At 66.2% G+C, this 17,335-nt stretch overlaps 1 protein-coding gene across 1 annotated transcript; it reads right to left on the bottom strand.

Annotated features, from left to right (window-relative positions):
• Positions 1-46: 46 nt before the first annotated feature.
• On the bottom strand, positions 47-17,268 carry CHLRE_03g201450v5 (uncharacterized protein). The gene is made up of 19 exons (XM_043061370.1): positions 17,001-17,268; positions 16,515-16,647; positions 16,090-16,329; positions 15,853-15,964; positions 15,400-15,722; positions 14,663-15,199; positions 14,448-14,543; positions 13,693-14,280; positions 13,321-13,542; positions 13,176-13,195; positions 12,912-13,015; positions 12,747-12,823; positions 9,706-12,645; positions 9,253-9,552; positions 6,118-9,051; positions 5,811-5,969; positions 5,439-5,652; positions 2,863-5,258; positions 47-2,750 (listed from the first exon to the last, which is right to left on the bottom strand). Exons 1-19 carry the CDS (start codon positions 17,135-17,137, stop codon positions 1,635-1,637), a joined length of 12,648 nt encoding a protein of 4,215 aa, XP_042926558.1. The 5' UTR covers positions 17,138-17,268; the 3' UTR covers positions 47-1,634.
• Positions 17,269-17,335: the final 67 nt, after the last annotated feature.

Below are 17,335 nucleotides of genomic sequence, written 5' to 3'. Positions count from 1 at the left end.
GACCCAGTCTGACATTGTTCGCCATTCGCCAACAAACGGACGTTCGCCATTCGCCAATTAACCAACGGACATTCGCCAACCAACGGACAAGGGCAAAACACAACCCTAATTGCGCCTGGCCGCCCGACCCACAGCGAGCCTGTGAAGAGCCACGCCCTACTCTCCATGGCGTAGCACCTTGCAGTTCGAGTCCAACGCGCCATTACTGGGACACCGCAGCACAGCTCAACTGCTTTTGGCCGACGCGGTCGTCGGATCAATCGTGGGGGAGGTCACAGCTGTGGCGGGAAACATGGATCATTGAACTTTGGGCTTGACAAAATAGGTCGCGACTTAGCGAACATGCGCATATGCGTGTGGGGGCGTGGATGTTTTCCCCCTTGACAGAGGTGGAGAGGCGGCAGGGTTCGCACTAACCCAGGTTGCGAGTGTGGAAGGTGCGTGTACGTAATTGTCAGACCAGGAGGCAGTCAGACGGAGGCAGTCAGACTGGGGATAGATTACGTAAGTGGCAACGTTGCACGGATGGTCTGTTACGTAATTGACAACGTTGCACATGGATTCTAGATCCGTGTACGACCAATGGGGGTCGCCCCTGAGTATTTAAGCGGCTGACCGCTTGTTGCTTAGGCATAGGGCCGGGTGCTAGCCTGACGTAACATACCAGGTAGCCATTCCCAGGCAACACCTCATCGCAACATCACTGAGGGCACCAGACGGACATTCCTGGTAGCCGCTCCTTAACCAAACACTTACGCACCAGTGGATGGTCTTTCCCACTGCGCTGCTACTGTAACGGTATATGGTTGACTTACTGCCCCGTGCCGATCATCCCTCGGGAGGGAAACTGCCCAAGACCGCGGGACGCACAGCGGCAGCCTTCGCCAGCAATCCACTTAGACACTACGCTGCCCCCCCCCTCTGTCTCCCCAGGGGAACCAGCCGGCACAGCACCAGGTCACGTCCTCATACGTCCCTCGTGTGCCCCCAGCGACATCAGACGATCCTAGGGCAGCCCCGTTACTCCCCAAGATAGGCGGTTGGCTAGTCGCACGATTAGTTCAACGCGAAAATTTTGGGGGTGCGGCGCGTAGTGTCACACGCTACATGCACGAACACCAGCAGTGATATTCCTCCTGTACTAATGCTGCATTGCATCGTGCCGGTGCTTTGCCGACCTAACGCCGCACACTTGTGGACTCTTCTGTTGTACGCAGCAGTCACCTCCCAAACATCCCCTCATGCTTAGCGCACTTCCGTCAACTTCCGTACCGGAGGTGTCATGTAACGCATGGCAGCAGGAAGACGGCAAGGTGTCGTGCTGTGCCATGCACGCGCTACAGCCTGGAAGGGAGACACCGTCATACCAAAACAAATGAAGATCCTGCAGACTGCACACCACAAACGCGGCCCGCAGCAAACAGTAACAGTGCAACTCAAGCAATAGCAGTAACAGTGCAAACACATACCCCCGATCCAGGACTGACACATCACAAATACGTCACCAGTGAGAGCAATTGACACGCGCTTCCACATTCATAGCATCAAATAATCTGGCAACACTGTCCAAAGACATAGGTGACAGCATCATCGCCACCATCGCTTATTACCGCAGCACCTACTGCCGGTGGAGCTCAGGCTCCATCTCTAATGGCAGCAAGCTCAGGTGCTGGGGTGAACGCCTGCGGGCCGGGCTGAGGCTGTTTCATCGCCGGCGGCACCAGCTGGAGCCGCACACGGAAGGTGGGATTCTTCGGGTTTAGGCGCGGCATGGCCAAACCACCGCCGCCGCCACCCCCGAAAGCCACGCCGAGACCACCGCCCACCGCTGGCGTGCACAGCAGCTGCGGCTGGGCAGCCGCCTGCGAGCTGGGGCCATGGACCTCCGCGTCCTCCTGCTCGTCCTCAGTGCGGGTGCCGTGTTCATGGGAATCGTCCACCGTTGCAGCGCGCTCTTCCTCCACGGCACCGCCTGGGTCATTGTTGCCCGCATGCGCTGACGCTTCGGTGCCGCCAGCACCGTTGCCACCGACACGCAACTCTCCGGGCTCAGCGCAGGTTGCCCATGCTGTACTGTCGTAGCCGTGAGCGCCTTCTCCGCCGCAGGCCACCTCGTCATCGGCCTCCCGCAGGGTCGTAGGAATGGCCGCCGATAACAGCGCGGCTGCTGCACCCGGGCGCATGTCCGCGGCTGCAGACATAGACGGCAGAGAGCTACTGCCGCCGCTGTTGCGCCGCTGGCTGCTGCTACTGCTGGCCGGCGCGTTGTGTTGGCGCGACGCCGGCTCCGCGCAGCGCTCGGGCGAGGCAATGCTGGCGGTGCGTGCCCTCTGAATGGCTCCACCACTGGCGCCGCTACGTCGCTTGATGCCAGTGAGTATGCTGCCCGAATCCAAGACCTGGCTTTCTGGCCCTGGTGCCGCCGTGGCAACGTGTGCCGACACAGTACCGCGGCGCTCCACAGTAGCCGCGTGGGCGCTTGCCTCGTCAGCCACAGTTTGGGCTCGGCGGAACATGGCCTTGCGCCAGGGGCCCGACGCGGCCGGCGCCGGTGCTGCCGTGGCGTGGCTGGCACTGCTGTCCTGACGGGTGGTCTCATGCCGGTTGCTGCCCTGTCGGCTGCTATGGTAGCCCGAGGGAAACTGCAGCATGAGGCCGGCGCCGCCCTGCGCGGCCGCAATGGCCTCCGCCACGCCCTGGTTAGCCAGCAGTGTGCCCAGGCGCGCCGAGGCGGCAGACGTCATGGCGGTCTGCAAGGAGGGCGCAGGAGGGCGCGAGTGAGGGCGGGAGGAAGAAATGGACGCAACCCGCAAATCTATCATTAGTGATTACTCTTGCAGGCCGCCCACCAAGCACACTTACCGTGACGGTCTTTCCGCTGTACACCACGCGGCCGGTCAGCGGGCACAGCTCCACACGTACTGGGCCAACCGCCATCCCCAGCCGCACGCGCAGGCCGCGAAAGCTAACCACCTCCGCGTCCTCTTCCGCGCGAGCCGCCGCCGCTGCCGCAGCCATCGCCTCCTCCAGCCCTGCACCAGTCACGGCGCTACCGGCGCCCGACGGCAGCCCAGCGGCTCCTAGTGCCGGCCTCGGCATCGGTGTCACCGCCGATGCCGCACCCGCCATGCCGCGCGCACCACCGCGGCCGCTGGTGCCTGTGACGGGCCACTCGCCCGGCGAGTGCAGATGCATCGGGCCCGACATGGTCCTTGGTCTTTCGCCGCTGCCCGCTGCCGACCCCACCTCTTGCGCAGACCCCTGTAAGTCCATGACGTCGCCAGCGCCGGAGCCGGCACCGAAGCGGGAGCCTGCAACGGGCGAACCGCCCATGGCCTTCCGTGACAGGGAGGTGAAGGACAGCGTGAGGTGCTGCAGCAGCCGATTGCGCAGGCGCTGGGTAGGCGGCGCCGGGCCCGTCGCAGAGGGCATCCGCCGGGCGCCAGGCGGCAGACCTGACAGCCCCAGCCCTGAAGCAGAGCCGGCAGCTACCATCGCAGCTGGCGACGGCCCCTCTGCCCCGTTCTCTGACGTGTGCGTGGGCCGGAGCGCGCGCGTGGTGGGCACGGCAGCAGGTGCTGGGAGAGCCTCAGAGGACCTCGGGAAGCCCGCGCGCACTGTGGAAAATCCCGCGGCAGCCCGCGGCGGCGCCTGCTGCTTTTGCGCCAGGGACACGCCCTCTGCGGCGGCAGCGGCCCCGGCCTGCCCCTTGCCTGCTAGCTCCGGCTCCACCACCACCACTATCTCACTATTCTGTATGACCGCTATGACCTCTGCAGTGGGCGCTACAGCACGAGCCAGAGTTGACATCGGTGTCGCTGTTGGTGCTGGAGCGTTGGCTGCAGCTCCGGGCGCTGACTCAGCCGCTTCTGCTGCCAGTGCGAAGCGCGACGGCATGGGCACGCGACTTGCAGAGCCGCCAGAGCGCATGACGCCATTGCCGCCAACGCTGCTGCCGCCACCAAGCACAGTCCGTAAGCCGAGCCCACGCACTGGACTGCCGAAGCCACTGCTGCGCACAGCAGCAGGCCCAGCGCCGCGTCCGACCGGCATCGGCGGCAGCTGAGCCGACACGGCCGAGGTACCGCCACTTGCTGCTCCCGGAGCATCGGTTGTGCCAGTTGGCACACCAGCTGAAGCCAGATCAATCACCAGGCCGCCGCCGTATCCCTCAGCAGCCGGCGGGAGCATGCCGTCCTTGCGGACGGCATCCCACGAGCTCATGGCTGCCGCGGCCGTCGCGGATGGCGCGTGGCCGTCATAGTGCGATTGCATCGGCAGCGGCAGCGGTTTGCTCGCGGCAGAGCCCGCCGCTGGGGTTGGCACGCCACGCAGCCGACCACTGCCGCCCGCGCCCCCTGCCGCCACAGCCGAATGCTGCGACTCCGGCTGGTCCACGAGATCTGCGCCCGCCGTCGACGGCTCGCCTAGCTCGACGTCGTCGTCCAGCTCCATCTCCACCGGCGCCCAGCCGCCCATCTCCGTGCACGCCGCGCTGCTTGCCTCCGTGCCGCTGACGGGGCCGCCAACCACTACGCCTGCACCACCGCCCCTAGCCGGCGGCGGCAAGGACAGCAGCACCGTGCCTGAGACCAGCGGGGAGGAGTCGGCCCCACGGTCCGCTGCCGTGCCGGAGCCATGGCGCCCGCTGCCCTTGTGCGACGCCAGGGACAGCGGGGATGAGATCCAGCCGCCGGGTGCGGTGCGGAGCAGCCGGGCCATGCGGCTGCCCACGCTGCCGCCAATGGCAGAGAAGGCGCCGCCACGTGGCGGCGACCCGCCGCCATGCATGAAGGAGCTCGCGCCGCCTGGGCTGTTGGCGGTGGCGCCGGCACCGCTGCCAAACGCGTACGGCAAGACGTTACCGCCGCCGCCGCCAGCCGCCGCCGCTGCCGCCTCCGCCGCCTCCGCCTCCGCGCGCGTGACCTCCTCCAGCGGCCGGCCCCACTGCGACTCCAGCAGCTCTGCGGGCCAGGGCAGCTCCGCCGTACGGGCGACGGCGGTCAGCGCCCAGCGCGCCGCCGCCGAGGGCTGGCTGAAGCCCGCGACAAAGGTGCCGAAGGGGCTGCCGGGCGGCGCGGCGGCCAGGTAGCAGGCAAGGCGGTTGGGCGTGCTTGCAGCGCCGCCACGCCCCGACGACTGCGGCCCCAGTGACTCCGCGGGTTGTGCTTGGTCGCCATTGCTGCCGCTGGTGTTGCTGGTGTTGATGAGAGCGCCCAGACTCGCCCTGAGGTACAGCTCCAGCAGCGCCATGGCCTCTGCACATGCAGTGGTCACACGGCGTCATAATAGCACACATGCGTGTAAGGACTTTCACCAAACGCAAGAAGCTACTGTAAGATGCTTGGCGCCAACCCTGCCCGAATCGTTGTCGAGCGGCTTCCCGCCCTGCACTGCGCTGCGCTGCACTGCACATGGACTGCGCTAGGGCTGCTCACCTGACGCGACGGCCGCGTTCCACGCCGCCAGCGCCGCCGCGTTGGACACGCGGAACACCACCACGCACACCGCGGGGCCCACTGGGGCGTCCATGAAGCCGGGCGTGAACTGGTGCAGCGCGGAGCGCACCGGTGGGATGACGGCCATGCGTCCAAGCAGCGCCGGCGCCGCGATACACAGCAGGTGCCGGGATACGGGCACCATCGCCGAGGGCTGCGAGCAGGGCGCAGCCGCGCGGGCGAGCGTGTGGGAAGGTCACAGTGAGCCGGTGCGCCTGGTTACACAGTTCGTGTATAGTAACTTGGCTATGCCGGTATCAATTGTGTCAGGTTAGCGGCAGGGACAGGGGCAGGAGTGGCGAGGCCGCTTACCTCGGCTGCTGAGGCAGCGGGGTTGTGCTGGTGCGCGTGCGCCAGGCCGACGCCGGCGACGCCAGCGGCGCCTTCAGGAGGTGCGGCGGGGCTGGAGACGTGCGGTTGCGGTGCCGGCGCCTCCAGCAGTTGGTGGTCACCAAGGTCCAACACGTGCGTCTGCGGGCAAAACCGCACTTTGAATGCAGGTCCGTATGAGGAAAGGAAACCCCGCTGCCGCAATGTGGAAAGCGCCAGCGCAGAACGGTCTAATGCATGGCGGCACGATAGCAGACGTACCAGCCTGCCCGCGCACAGCCACGCTTACCTGGCCTTGGAGCAGCATCTGCTGCTGTTGCAGCAGCAGCACACCGCCAGAGCCTGCCAGCTGCAGCCTGAGCAGCACCTCCCCGCTCATGACCACCTGCCCGCCGCTGGCGCAGTCGCACACGGCCTTGGCGATGCGCAGCCCCTCGCCGCCAAACGTCATGCGCGCGGTGGCGGCGTTGTACTGGATGTCGCGCGCGTCCGTGACGCCGCAGTGCAGGCCCACGCGCACGCGCAACCCAGCAAACACAAGCTGCATATCTGCGGGCCGTTGCTGTTGATGCTGCTGGTTGTTCTGTCGCTGTTTGTGTCCCTCGGCAGCCTCGGCGCCGTCGACGCGCACAAACACGCGATGCAGCAGCTCGAGCAGCGAGCCGTGAGTGGGCGGCTTCACTGCACGTGCAGCCGGCACGTGCGTTGTGATGCTGCCTACACGCCCCACCCCATTAGTGGGCGCCGTGTGCAAAGGCTCGGTGTGCTGGGGACCGGGACCGATGTTGCTGGTGGCGGTGTCTAGGGCAGCGAAGCTGACGCTGGCCGCAGCGGCAGTTGCATCTGGCGACATCAGCGCGGGCTGGTCATGCGCGAATGGCTGGGGTAGCGATGCCATGCTTGGGCCCTCCGAGGGTATAATGATGGATGGCTTGACGAACCCAAGCGCAGCACTTCCAGCCGCCACGCCCACCCCTCCTGCGCCGACGCTGTGCGCGCGGGGAGGCTCCGCCAGGGGCACAATGGCGCTCCCGAAGGCTTCGCCGGCACCGCTGGGTCTGGCGTTGGCGCCACCAGCATCCGAGGTCATCTCAACCAAATCGAGCCTTGGTGCGATTGCAGCCGATGGCACATCCCGCTCCACAACCCTGGGCGCCAGCTGCAGCCGTGCCGGTGACTTGGGCACCCGACCGTGGCCGCTGCCGTCTTCGCCAGATGCCAGGTCGGCGCTCTCGGTAGAAGCGGCGTCTGACAAGTGCAATAGACCGCCGGCACCTGCCTTGCGACTGCTTCCACCCGTGCCGCTCCGCTTGAGCAGCAGCTGCAGCGCGGACGGTAGGATGCCGCTCTTTGACACACGCGCTTCGCCGCCACCGCTGCCACCATCGCTTTTGCCTCTGGCGCCTTTGGGCGTCAAACGACCGGTCTCAGGAGGTGCTGAGGGCTGCAGGCCCGGTTCATTGCCATCAGCAGAGGTGCCTGCAACTGCGCCGCTACTGCGCAGGCGCGGAGGCGGATTGCGCACTGGCGAGGCCGAGGGCGATTGCGGCTGCGCCTGTGGTAGCGGCACCGTTTGCGCGGCAGCCCCGCCCGTTTCCTCTTCCAAGCGTTCAAGCGGCTCCATACCAGCGCCCACACGCCGCCGGCTCGACGTGTACTCCAGACGTGCCATGCGGCTGGAGCCGCCACTCTGTGATGCCGCCGCTGCGGCTGCACCGGATGCAGACAAATGCGGCAGGGTAGCCGACGGTGTGCCATCCAGCAGCGACTGTGCCGCGGCATTGCCGCTACCGTTGCTTCCGGTGCTGTCCGCGCCGCCAGAGGCGGTAAGGAAGTGCTGCCCGTGCTGGCTGCGAGGCAACAGCACCCGGGGGCCGGATGACACCGAGCGGCGGCTAAAGGAGCCAAACTTCAACGCCCCAGCCACCACCGCCGCTAGTGCGGCTGTGGCGCCTCCGGCTCCGCTTCCATCGCCGGCGCCGCCGCTGCCCCCGCCGGCCGTTGCTGCCTCGCCACCAGCTGTGTTGAAGGTGTGACTTCGGTCCAAGGTAGCGGGTGCGGGCTTCATGCCTGAGCCGCCAGCGGTGATGGAGAACCCCCCGCGACGAGGGCTGGCCACTTGGTCTGGCGGTGCGATTCGGGATGTGCCGCCGCTGCCTGCCTGTGACCTTGCACGCGCCACAGGCTTGGCCAGCTCCACCGCAAGCTCGGAGAAGCGGCGATGCAACGCCGCTGCAGCGGCGGCGGAGGAGGTGGAGGAACGTGCTGCCGACAGGGCGCCGGCGGCGGCTGAGCTGGGTGTGTTCGGGTTGGTGGCGCTGCTAGCTGGGTTGCGGTGCCCAGGGCTGGCGGTGCCTGGCACCTGTGGTGAGGTGTGGCGTGGCGACACCGGCAGCAGCGGCGGGGGCGCCTGCTTCCGCGCAAGCAGCCGGGCCAGGGGTCCCGCCTCGACTGATGAACGCACCGGTTGATCCTGCTGCAGCTGTGATGTTGAGGGGCTACCCGCAGGCGGTTGCTGCGCTCCCCCCAGGCGGAGCGCGTTGTTGCCGCCGCTTGACCCTGCCGGTGGCTGAGGTGAAAATACCGGGCCGAAAGTACGAGCGGGCCGTTGCGAAAGCGGCACGCTGGCAGTACACGCACTAGCCTCAGCGTCTCCGCCCACAGACCCCTGCAGGGCCAGCTGCAGAGACTCGCCGCCAGCGGAGGACACGATTCCGGCTACGCCCGGAGCGGATGAGTTCGCTGGTAGCAGCAGCGACAGCGGCACAGCAGGGCTGCGTGCGCGCGGCTGTGCCGGCTCAGCCGACACCATCGGCGGCGTGGCGCCTGCAGTGTGGCTGCTGCTACTGGCCGCCTGGCCGCTGGCACCGCCCGTGCCAATGATCACGCCAGCCAATGACCAGCGCTCGTCCGCGAGAGCGGCATCCGCTGTCTCACTGAAGCCCATGGCGCTGACTGCGCCCGTGCGGCTCTGCTGGCTGAGCGGCATGGGGCTGGGCGCGCCAGATAACGGCGCAGGTAAACAGGTGGACGCAGAGGGCAGTTGCGGTGGCCCGACGCGGCGCTCCTGCTGGTGGTGCTGCTCGTGCGGTGGGTGACGATGCTGGCGCACGGGCTGGCTGTGCGAATGCTGCAGCGGCGTGCCCAGCAGCTGCTCCACATGTGGCATGTCAGGGGCCGTCCTCCGGGTGGGCAGCCCCCCGGAATCCACGGAGGAGCGACCCTGCGCGGGTGTCAACAGGGGCGACACGCGTCGTCATGCGTTTCACGCAATAGCATGCACGCGACAGCTCCAGTGGGCCAGATATTTCATAAACAGGTCAGCCACGCAGGTCAGCTGCAGAAATCTACTCAAGGGCAGGCAGCAACGCAGTCAGTAAGCGCTCCGAAAGCGGCCCGTGCCATGTTCGGAGCCGATTCCTACCTGCGGCCCGCTCATGGATGGCAGCCCCAGGCCGGCAGCAGCCGCAGCCAACTTCCGCTCTGGCCCCTGCTGGCCCTCGGTTGCCGCAATGCCAACCGCGTCCTGGAAGGCTGGAGGCAGGCCCGGCGGAAAGAGCGGCGAGGCCCCGCCGGAGAGTGCAGGCACAGGGCTGGCTCGGCCGAAATCAAGCCCATCTATGCCACCGGTACCATCGGGACCGCCGCGGACGGAGCCTGCGCCTACGACAGTGGTGCCGGTGTTGGCGGCACTGGTCCGCCCAGCGATCGGCAGCGACGAGTCCTGTGCATTCATGGCATTCGAGCAAGCCTCAGAGACTATAGACGGGTGTCCCTGATGCATCTTAGGACTGCTCGGCGTGTAGGTGTGACGATGCAATTGGAATGCTCTGCACCCATGGCTTGTAACGCGAGTGCACCTGATCGCCACTCTCACCTGCATGTGCGCAATTGAGAAGACGCGCGCGATGTCTAGCTTTGGCCTTGTAGATGACGACGCAGCAATCGCAGCACCAGCAGCAGCCGCAGCCGACGAGGTCAGCAGATTGGAGTGCCGCGACGTTGTACCGCTGGTGGCGCCGGCACCGCCGCCGAAGGCCCGTGGGGCGCCGCGGCTGATCGCCGGGGCGTCCACCGTCCCTGTCCTCCTGCCCGACATGTGCCACTTCAGCTCGGCCCACTTCTCGGCTCCATCTTCAACGCCCAGTTCGCTGCCCCAAGTGGACACGCCTGGCACGGCCGCCTGCTCCTGCGTCGCTGCGTCGCTGATTTCTCCTCCACCGCTGCCTCCTCCGCTGACAGCGGCGGCGGCCGCTGAGTTGCCCGCCATGCTCTTGCCGCGCGGAGACAGCGCCCGCTCCAGGACCGTCGAGTAGCGCCGCCGCATCTGGCTGCCCTGAGACTTCAGGCTCCTCGGCGCATTGCCGCCGCCGCTACCGGACGTGCTGGTCGGGCCGCCCCCACCTCCGCTGGAGCCATTGACGACCTCAAACAGCGCGAGGTTCAGCAGCCGCGGCACAAACGACGATGCGCGCCGGCCCCGCGCCTGGCTGAGCGGCGGCTGGACACCGCTGCTGGCGGCTGTGGCCTGAGGTGAGGGCGCTGCCGGTGTCAGTATTGGCGAGGCCGCTGCGGCTGCCAACGCATCCGGCGGAACCTCCTCGGCTGGCAGGCCGGAGCCCGGGAGAGCACGGCCCGCCAGCAGACTCGCCATTGGCCCAGAAGCATTGTTTGGGTGCCCCAGCCCGGAATTGGTCAATGGCTCGGGGAGGCCGACGATGGAGCCGGTCAGCTGGGTGCTGTCTGCGCCGGCGACCGCTGCAGCCTTGTACTCGGACGCCGCCAGCGCAGCGGACAGGGCCACCACACTGTAGCTATTGATGTGTGTGTGCGGGCTGTCGGCCGCCTCAGTCACCACGGCGCCAGCTGGGTAGCGCGCGTCTGTGGGCGCACCCGTTGGGCTGGGCCGCACCAGGTCTGTCGGCGCCGCCTTGCCCGCGGCCGACTTGGAGGCAGGCATCAGAGCTACAGCAGCTGGTATGGCATGATATGCTGCCGAGGTGGTCGCGCCTATGGCGTCGGAGGAGGCACGGCGGCTGCGGAGGGGCAGCAGCACTGCGGTACTGCCTGTTGCGACTTGCGTATGTGAACCGCTTGCGGCATTACCGGGATGTCCCAGGCCAAGCCACGATGTCAGAGCCAGAGACGCCCGCCGCAAGCGGCGAGAGTGGGGTGATCCTGAGGCCGCCGCGGTGGGCGGCGCCGCGCTGCTGCATGTGATAAGCGCGGCGGGGGCTGCGTCGCCTGTGCCTTCCACACCTGCCGCCGTGGCGCCGGTGAAGGTAAGGCCTCCGTCAGTGGTGCCGGCGGCCGGTACGGCGCTCCCCGTCCCTGTCCCCGGCGCTGCTGGAGAGCCCAGCGCAGTCACAGTGCCCAGCATGGTGTTCAGCACCGAGCCGCGCCGGGCATGCCGTGACAGCTGCCGCGGCGTCAGCGCCATATCCGGGCCAGAACCCGCGTCGGCCACTCCAGTGCTTGCGGGGCTGCCTGGGCCGCTGGTAGCGCCGCTGCCTATGCCTAGCAAGTTGGAGATCGCGAGCGAAGCGCGGCGCATGCGGCCCGGGCGGTGTGGGGAGTCGCTGCTTGCGCCCGCACCTCCACCTCCACCTCCGCCGCCGGTGTCGTGTGCCCGGCTCCCGGAAATGGCGGCTACCGCGACGGCAGCGAATGTGACCGAGGCGTGGCGAATGGATTTGAGCCGCGCGCGGCGGCCACCGTCGCCTACTCCGGGAGTTCCTCTGCCGCCGTACATGCTGTTGTCAGGGTTGTCATCAGGTGACGTGGGCAGACTCACCGCACCGCCAAGGGGTCCGCCGCCGGCCCCAGGCGACCATACATGTAGGTCAGGGCTGCCTCGCACATTCACCGACTGACGCCCATGCATTGCAAACTTGCGAAGGCTGCGCTTGCGGGTGCCGTCGGTAATGGCGGCGCCCGGGCCGGTGCCGGTCCCACCGGGCGTTCCGGCTCCGCCGTCGCCCTGGTCATCTCCGTGTCCAGGGACTGACTGGCGCTCAAGGTAGGGCGCGGCCATCATGGCCACAAGCGACGTATCGCTGCGCCTCCGCCTCCGTCGCATCGAGGTCATAGGCTGCATGGGCCGGCCGCCTGCGTCCATCGCCGCCCAGAAGCGCCCTAGCAAGTGGCGGTTGCCGGCAGCTGCGCCGCCGGTAGCGCGGCCGTGCTGCGACGGGTCCGCAGCCGCTGCGGCCGCCTCCACCGCCGCTGCGACCTCAGCATCCAGCTCTTCCTCCTCTGCTGTTGGGCCCATACCATCTTCCTCCTGCGTCGCCGCCCCTTGGCCCTCGCCCTCTTGCGCCGCGGCCTCTTCCGCTGCCATGGCGGCGGCTATGGCTGCCTGGTCATTAGACGTCCGGCGCGAGGTCCACCGTCGTGACAGTAGCCCTGCACCAAGCCCCGCCAGGCCCGGCCCGTGGCCCGGCGGTGCCGAACCGGTACGGCCGAACCCACCAGGCGCTGGCGGCAGCGCCAGGCCGGCCGAGGCCTCTGCCGCGTGCGCACTGCCAGCGGAGCGCTTACTGGTCGGTGCATGCTGCAAGTGCGGCCGCGTGCGGGGATGGCCGGCAAACACGCCCAACACGGCTGCAATGTTGCGGCTGGGAAAGCGTAAGGACCTGGGGCCTCCGACACTGGCATCCGCACCGCGGCTGCGGGACCGCACCGGCCGCGAGCCCAGGCGGCGTGTCGGCGCGGGCACCAGCGACACCTGGTTGGCCTTGGCGAGCCAGTCCAGCTTGCGCACGTACACAGGCGCGCAGCCGGGCACCTCGAGCAGCTCCTCAGGCCAGCGCGCCGCCTAGATATGGATGTGGCAGCAAACAGGGTCACCGGTGCAGGGGCCGCTCGTAACGACAAGCAAGAGACAGTGCATTGCACGGATTACATCGCCGGCCTTACCAAGAGGGCACGCTGTAGCCCCAGCGCGAATTGTGCTGCGTCCGTGGCGGAGGCAAAGGCCAGGATGAACGAGTCGCCTGTGAGTTGAAGCGGGACAGAGCAATTAAAGGAAACAGTATGCAAAATATTGCTTGTGGCCGGGAAGCACAACCCCAGCCAACGGACCTTCTGTCGCACTCTCGTAAGCACCGAAGAAGATGCCGACTGTTCGGACAGTTACATGGTGTGTGCGCAGAGCTCGATCCATCACCTCCTCAGGCAGCGCCTCCCTGCAGTACGAAAGAGCAGATGGGAAAGCAGCTGTAGATGTGCTCGCATACCACCATACTGCGCTGTCCCGCGTTGACCGCATATCACACTCTTCCTGTCAGGAGCTCCAGCAAACCTGTCGTCCCTTCCACAGAGTGATGGGACACGTGCCTAACTCACCACAGCGACGTGCTTCCTTCCTGCGACCGAGGCAACGCAATAGTGCGCAGGTAAGCACAAAGGCATCGTACAAAAACATGGATAACGTCTGTCCCATTGTACATTATGATACGCCCAGCCACCTCAAGAGCACGCCCTGGCTTACAATGTCTGTGACCAGGAGTACTGTGTCTGGTGAGGCGCCAGGCGGCTCCACCACACGCCAGCGGCCGCGCCGCCGCCCGCGATTGCGCATGCCTCGAAGGGCCACAACGCCCGCCAGCGCCGCCACCAGCACGCCACCCACCACGGCGCCTACAACTGCGCCGACCGGCAGGTTGCTGCCGCTGTCATTGTCGCTCTGCACCTCGCCGGCTGTTGTCGTCGCCTGCAACATACATGCATGCCATGGAGATCACGCACGCATAGACCGTTTCAAAACCACGACGCAATGACACAGCCTCTCTCCTTGGCAAATGAGCAGGGAAGCCTCACGACCCAGTCCCCAGCAGGGCTATCACACGTCCACGAAACGCACCGGTGTGTACGGAAGACCGAGGCTCCGCCGGTACTCTTGCATCATCTGCTCGCGCGTGGGCACGTTGCTGCTGCTGTTGGTACTGTTCGCTGCACCGCTGCTGGTACCTGCAACACTTCCTGTCGGCCCGTAACCATAGAGCCCAGCCAAGCTTGCCAACAGCCCCTCTAGCAACCCCTGATCCAGCTGCTCTTGCTGCGGCTGCTGCACCGCAGTTGAGTTGTCTGCCGCAGCCTGCAGAACGGCCCGTCTACCGCCACTGCTGGCGGTGGCGCCTGTGCCATCACCACCGGTGCCCGCGCTAGTGGCAGGGCTTGCGGCAGGCTGCAGCACCCATGGCGTCGCAGCGGTGGCGTTAAGCAGCCGCAACGCTGCCGTACGCACTGCGCGCACGTGCAACATCGCCGTGCGAACACGGAGTGGCAAGACCACGTTGTGGTGGTCCAGGGTGGCGCGAGCCGCGGTCAGGAAAGAGGCGGTGTCGGCAGCGTTGTACCCGGCGGCGCGCCAGCGCGCTAGGGCGTTATCGGCGGTGTCCATGTGCGACAGGCGCCAGGGGCCCAGTTCGCTGACTGGGAGGAGCAGCAGCTGCGGAGGGCGTGCAGTGTGACGGTGCTTTAGTGGCTCGGGTGCGCGAGTTGCTTGTGCCAGATAAGAAAATATTATTGGGCTCAGAGGCTCCCATTGTCATGGACTGCAGTGCACACACTGACTGGCATCCCGGCCCCCAGCCCTTGCTCAACAACGCCTCTTACCTGCCAGCTGTTGACAGGCCCGCCCAGCGCGCTGAGCATCGTCCATGTATACAACTGTGGCATCACCTCTGCATTATTGCCGTACACCCCGCCAACCTGCACCGGGCCCCGGCCGAGGACGAGCGCGTCAGATTACAGCTTTGAGAAGGCAAGGTAGGAGGCCGAGCATATGTGCATGTCACCGGCGGACCGCAAGCTCTGCGCATTGAACTCACCGTGCCGCCCGGAGACATCAGCGGCGCCCGGTTCACAAGAGCTTGCGAGGACGTGGACACTGCACCCTGACTTGCGCCAGAAGGAGGCGGCGCCGCCAGACCCAGAGCGGCGACAGAAGACGCTGAGCCAGCGCTGAGCTGACTAGCAGGGCAAAGCCGCGCGTCGCACGGCCTCAGCACGCCTGCGCCAGAGTTGTTACCGCTCACCCACCTATTGATGACGCCAGCGCTGGTCCAATCACGCTCCACATCTGTGACCACAAACTCACTGCCTGGCAGCAGCGCCGCCGTGACCCGGCCGATGACTGCGGAGGGGCCGGCGGGGTGCGCGGCGTGGCTGTTGCGCCTGAACTGCGCCGCCGTGCCGATCGTCATGGCGCATCGCCCAAGAGCGAAGTCGTTGCTGAACTGCGGCGCACGAGCCGAGAAGGCCACAGGGGCCGAGTACGCAGCCAGGCGCCGCAAGTACGACAACACGTACGGCATGGCGGCAGTGGTAGCGGCTGGGCGCAGCGTGTCCGCATTCAAGTACATGCCCTGCAAAATAGGAGTTTAGGGTGTCGATATTAGCTCGTGAGCCCGCAGGACACTCGGGCGGACATAGCTGGCCCGCACTTCAGCACGCGGTCCTGACTCTTGATCCCTCCACATGGCCCTCTCTCCCGATCCTTCCGCCACCGTGCCACATGCCGGGGACTGCCGTTACCATGCCCTGTACTCCCGCCTGCCATCCCCACCTGATCAGACCCGTTGGTCTGCACCAGCGGCGCCAGTACCGCCAGCGCCAGTGCGCCCAGCATGTGCGTGTGTGGCTGCATGCAGAACCCAAACACGGGTGCCGTCGCCGCCGCATACGACACGCCGCCAGTCGCGTTGACCACCGGCCGCAGCTGCGCCGCCAAGGAACCGTTGACCGCTGCTGCCTCTGCCAACAACTGCTCCCAGCTGTCCGGAACGCGCAAGCCGCCGCTGCCGCCAGCTGCCCCAGACGCCGCCAGGAGTTCAGTGCGCACATACAGAAGCAGCTGGGAGCCATCCAGGGGCACTGCCGACAGCTCCCCTGACGAGGTCATAAGGGGCGGGAGCAGGAGCCAACAGTAATCGCATCAGCGATGCCTGTCACTCGTCACATTGAAAAAACCTCATCAACCAACGACTACCCAGCCGTCCACCAGCCCCGCGCACCGCACCTGCGTAGGAAACCGTGTCCAGCATCGTCGGATGAATGTCACCGCGCTGGTAGAGCGTGTCCAGGCTAGAGATGCCGGCCAGGCCAGTGAGCAAGCCCGCTGCCCGCAGCTCCTGCGCGCATGAGTTCATGCGGTCCAGTCGGTGGGCAGGGCCGCCAGCGTCAAACTCACTCCCAACCCAAAAGTATGCAGCATGCATACCCATGCCGCCTGCGCAGTTTGGCCATCGCCGCGCACCTGCAGCCCCGAGAAGGGCGTGATGACTGAGTCGTAGCCGTACGGCAGGCCATCCGCACTCGGTGACCGCGCGCTCACGTAGCCCAACAACGCGTCTTCCAGCGCGTCCAGCGACCCCGCCCGAGTGAAGTTCTTCTGCAGGCGGTCGCCGGGAAAGGCTGCGAAGGGGGCCGCCATAGAGTCTGCCGCCGCCACCAGCACCGCACTCAATGATGTGGGCGGCAGCAGATAGTAGAGCGGCTGCGCGACAAGAGAGCAGTAGAGTGAAACTCAGCTAGCCCAGTACTTTTGCAGGGGCGTGATGAACATTCATGCCCCTATTGCCTTGTCCCCAACCCATCAGGCACTCGTCCGTAGCCTCGCCTGACTGTGAAGCCCGTGCGCAGCAGCTGGGTGCGGCTCGCGCCACTCCCACCCGGCCTTACCCGCTTCAGCCCAACTGCCGTGCAGTACTGGAAGAAGCCTCCCAGCAGTGTTCGGGTCGATTGTGAGTACAGAAGTGAATAGGCGCTGCCGTTGACGACTGGTGCTGGCCCTCGTGTGGCGCGGTCGTGACATCTGCGTGCGTTGCGAAGCAAACAAGCAGGTGCAAACGTGTGCTAGCTATTGATGCCAGCACTCCCACACACCGCATATCTATTGAACAGGTGTCTACGGGCAGCGCCTGGCAAACTTGACTTTGAGGGTTCGACACGAAGCACGGGAGGAGGGTCTGCGGTCCTGCCCGACTGGTCGAAGCCGCCCGCTGCAGCCTGGTGCGGCCTGCGCCCGCTTCGCCGACCCGGCCCAGAAACAATTACCATGCACAACCTGACAGCAGATAATATCAAAGTTTAGTCGTTCCCGTGCTGACGCGCGGCATTGCAGGACTTGCCCGCGAGATGGACACTCAGCTTAGTGGGTCAACTTACGAGTAGCTGACTGCAGGCAGAATTGCCATGAGGCATTCCCTGTCATATCCGCCATCGCTCTCCACGGGACCAGCTTGGCCATTTGCGCCCTCCACCAGGAGCCACGCCACCAGAAGCGCAATCCAGCACCTTTTCATCTTATTCAAGTGTCATTGTTGCACGACCCAAAGGGGAAAAGGAGCGCAGGCCGGAGGGGCGCTCTGGTGGTCCGCGCAGCCCTCTCCATTTGGCAATGCAGTATGGTGTTGATATACTATGTCCCTATAATTATCACTGCGTATGCAGCTGCGGGCAAATCACTGCATTGTCACACCTAGAACGAGACTGAAGCCCCT

Source organism: Chlamydomonas reinhardtii, chromosome 3, assembly GCF_000002595.2.
Source record: "Chlamydomonas reinhardtii strain CC-503 cw92 mt+ chromosome 3, whole genome shotgun sequence".
NCBI classification, from domain to species: Eukaryota; Viridiplantae; Chlorophyta; class Chlorophyceae; order Chlamydomonadales; family Chlamydomonadaceae; genus Chlamydomonas; species Chlamydomonas reinhardtii.
The sequence above is the reverse complement of the archived record's forward strand: the minus strand, read 5'-3'. Positions and strand labels throughout refer to the sequence as shown.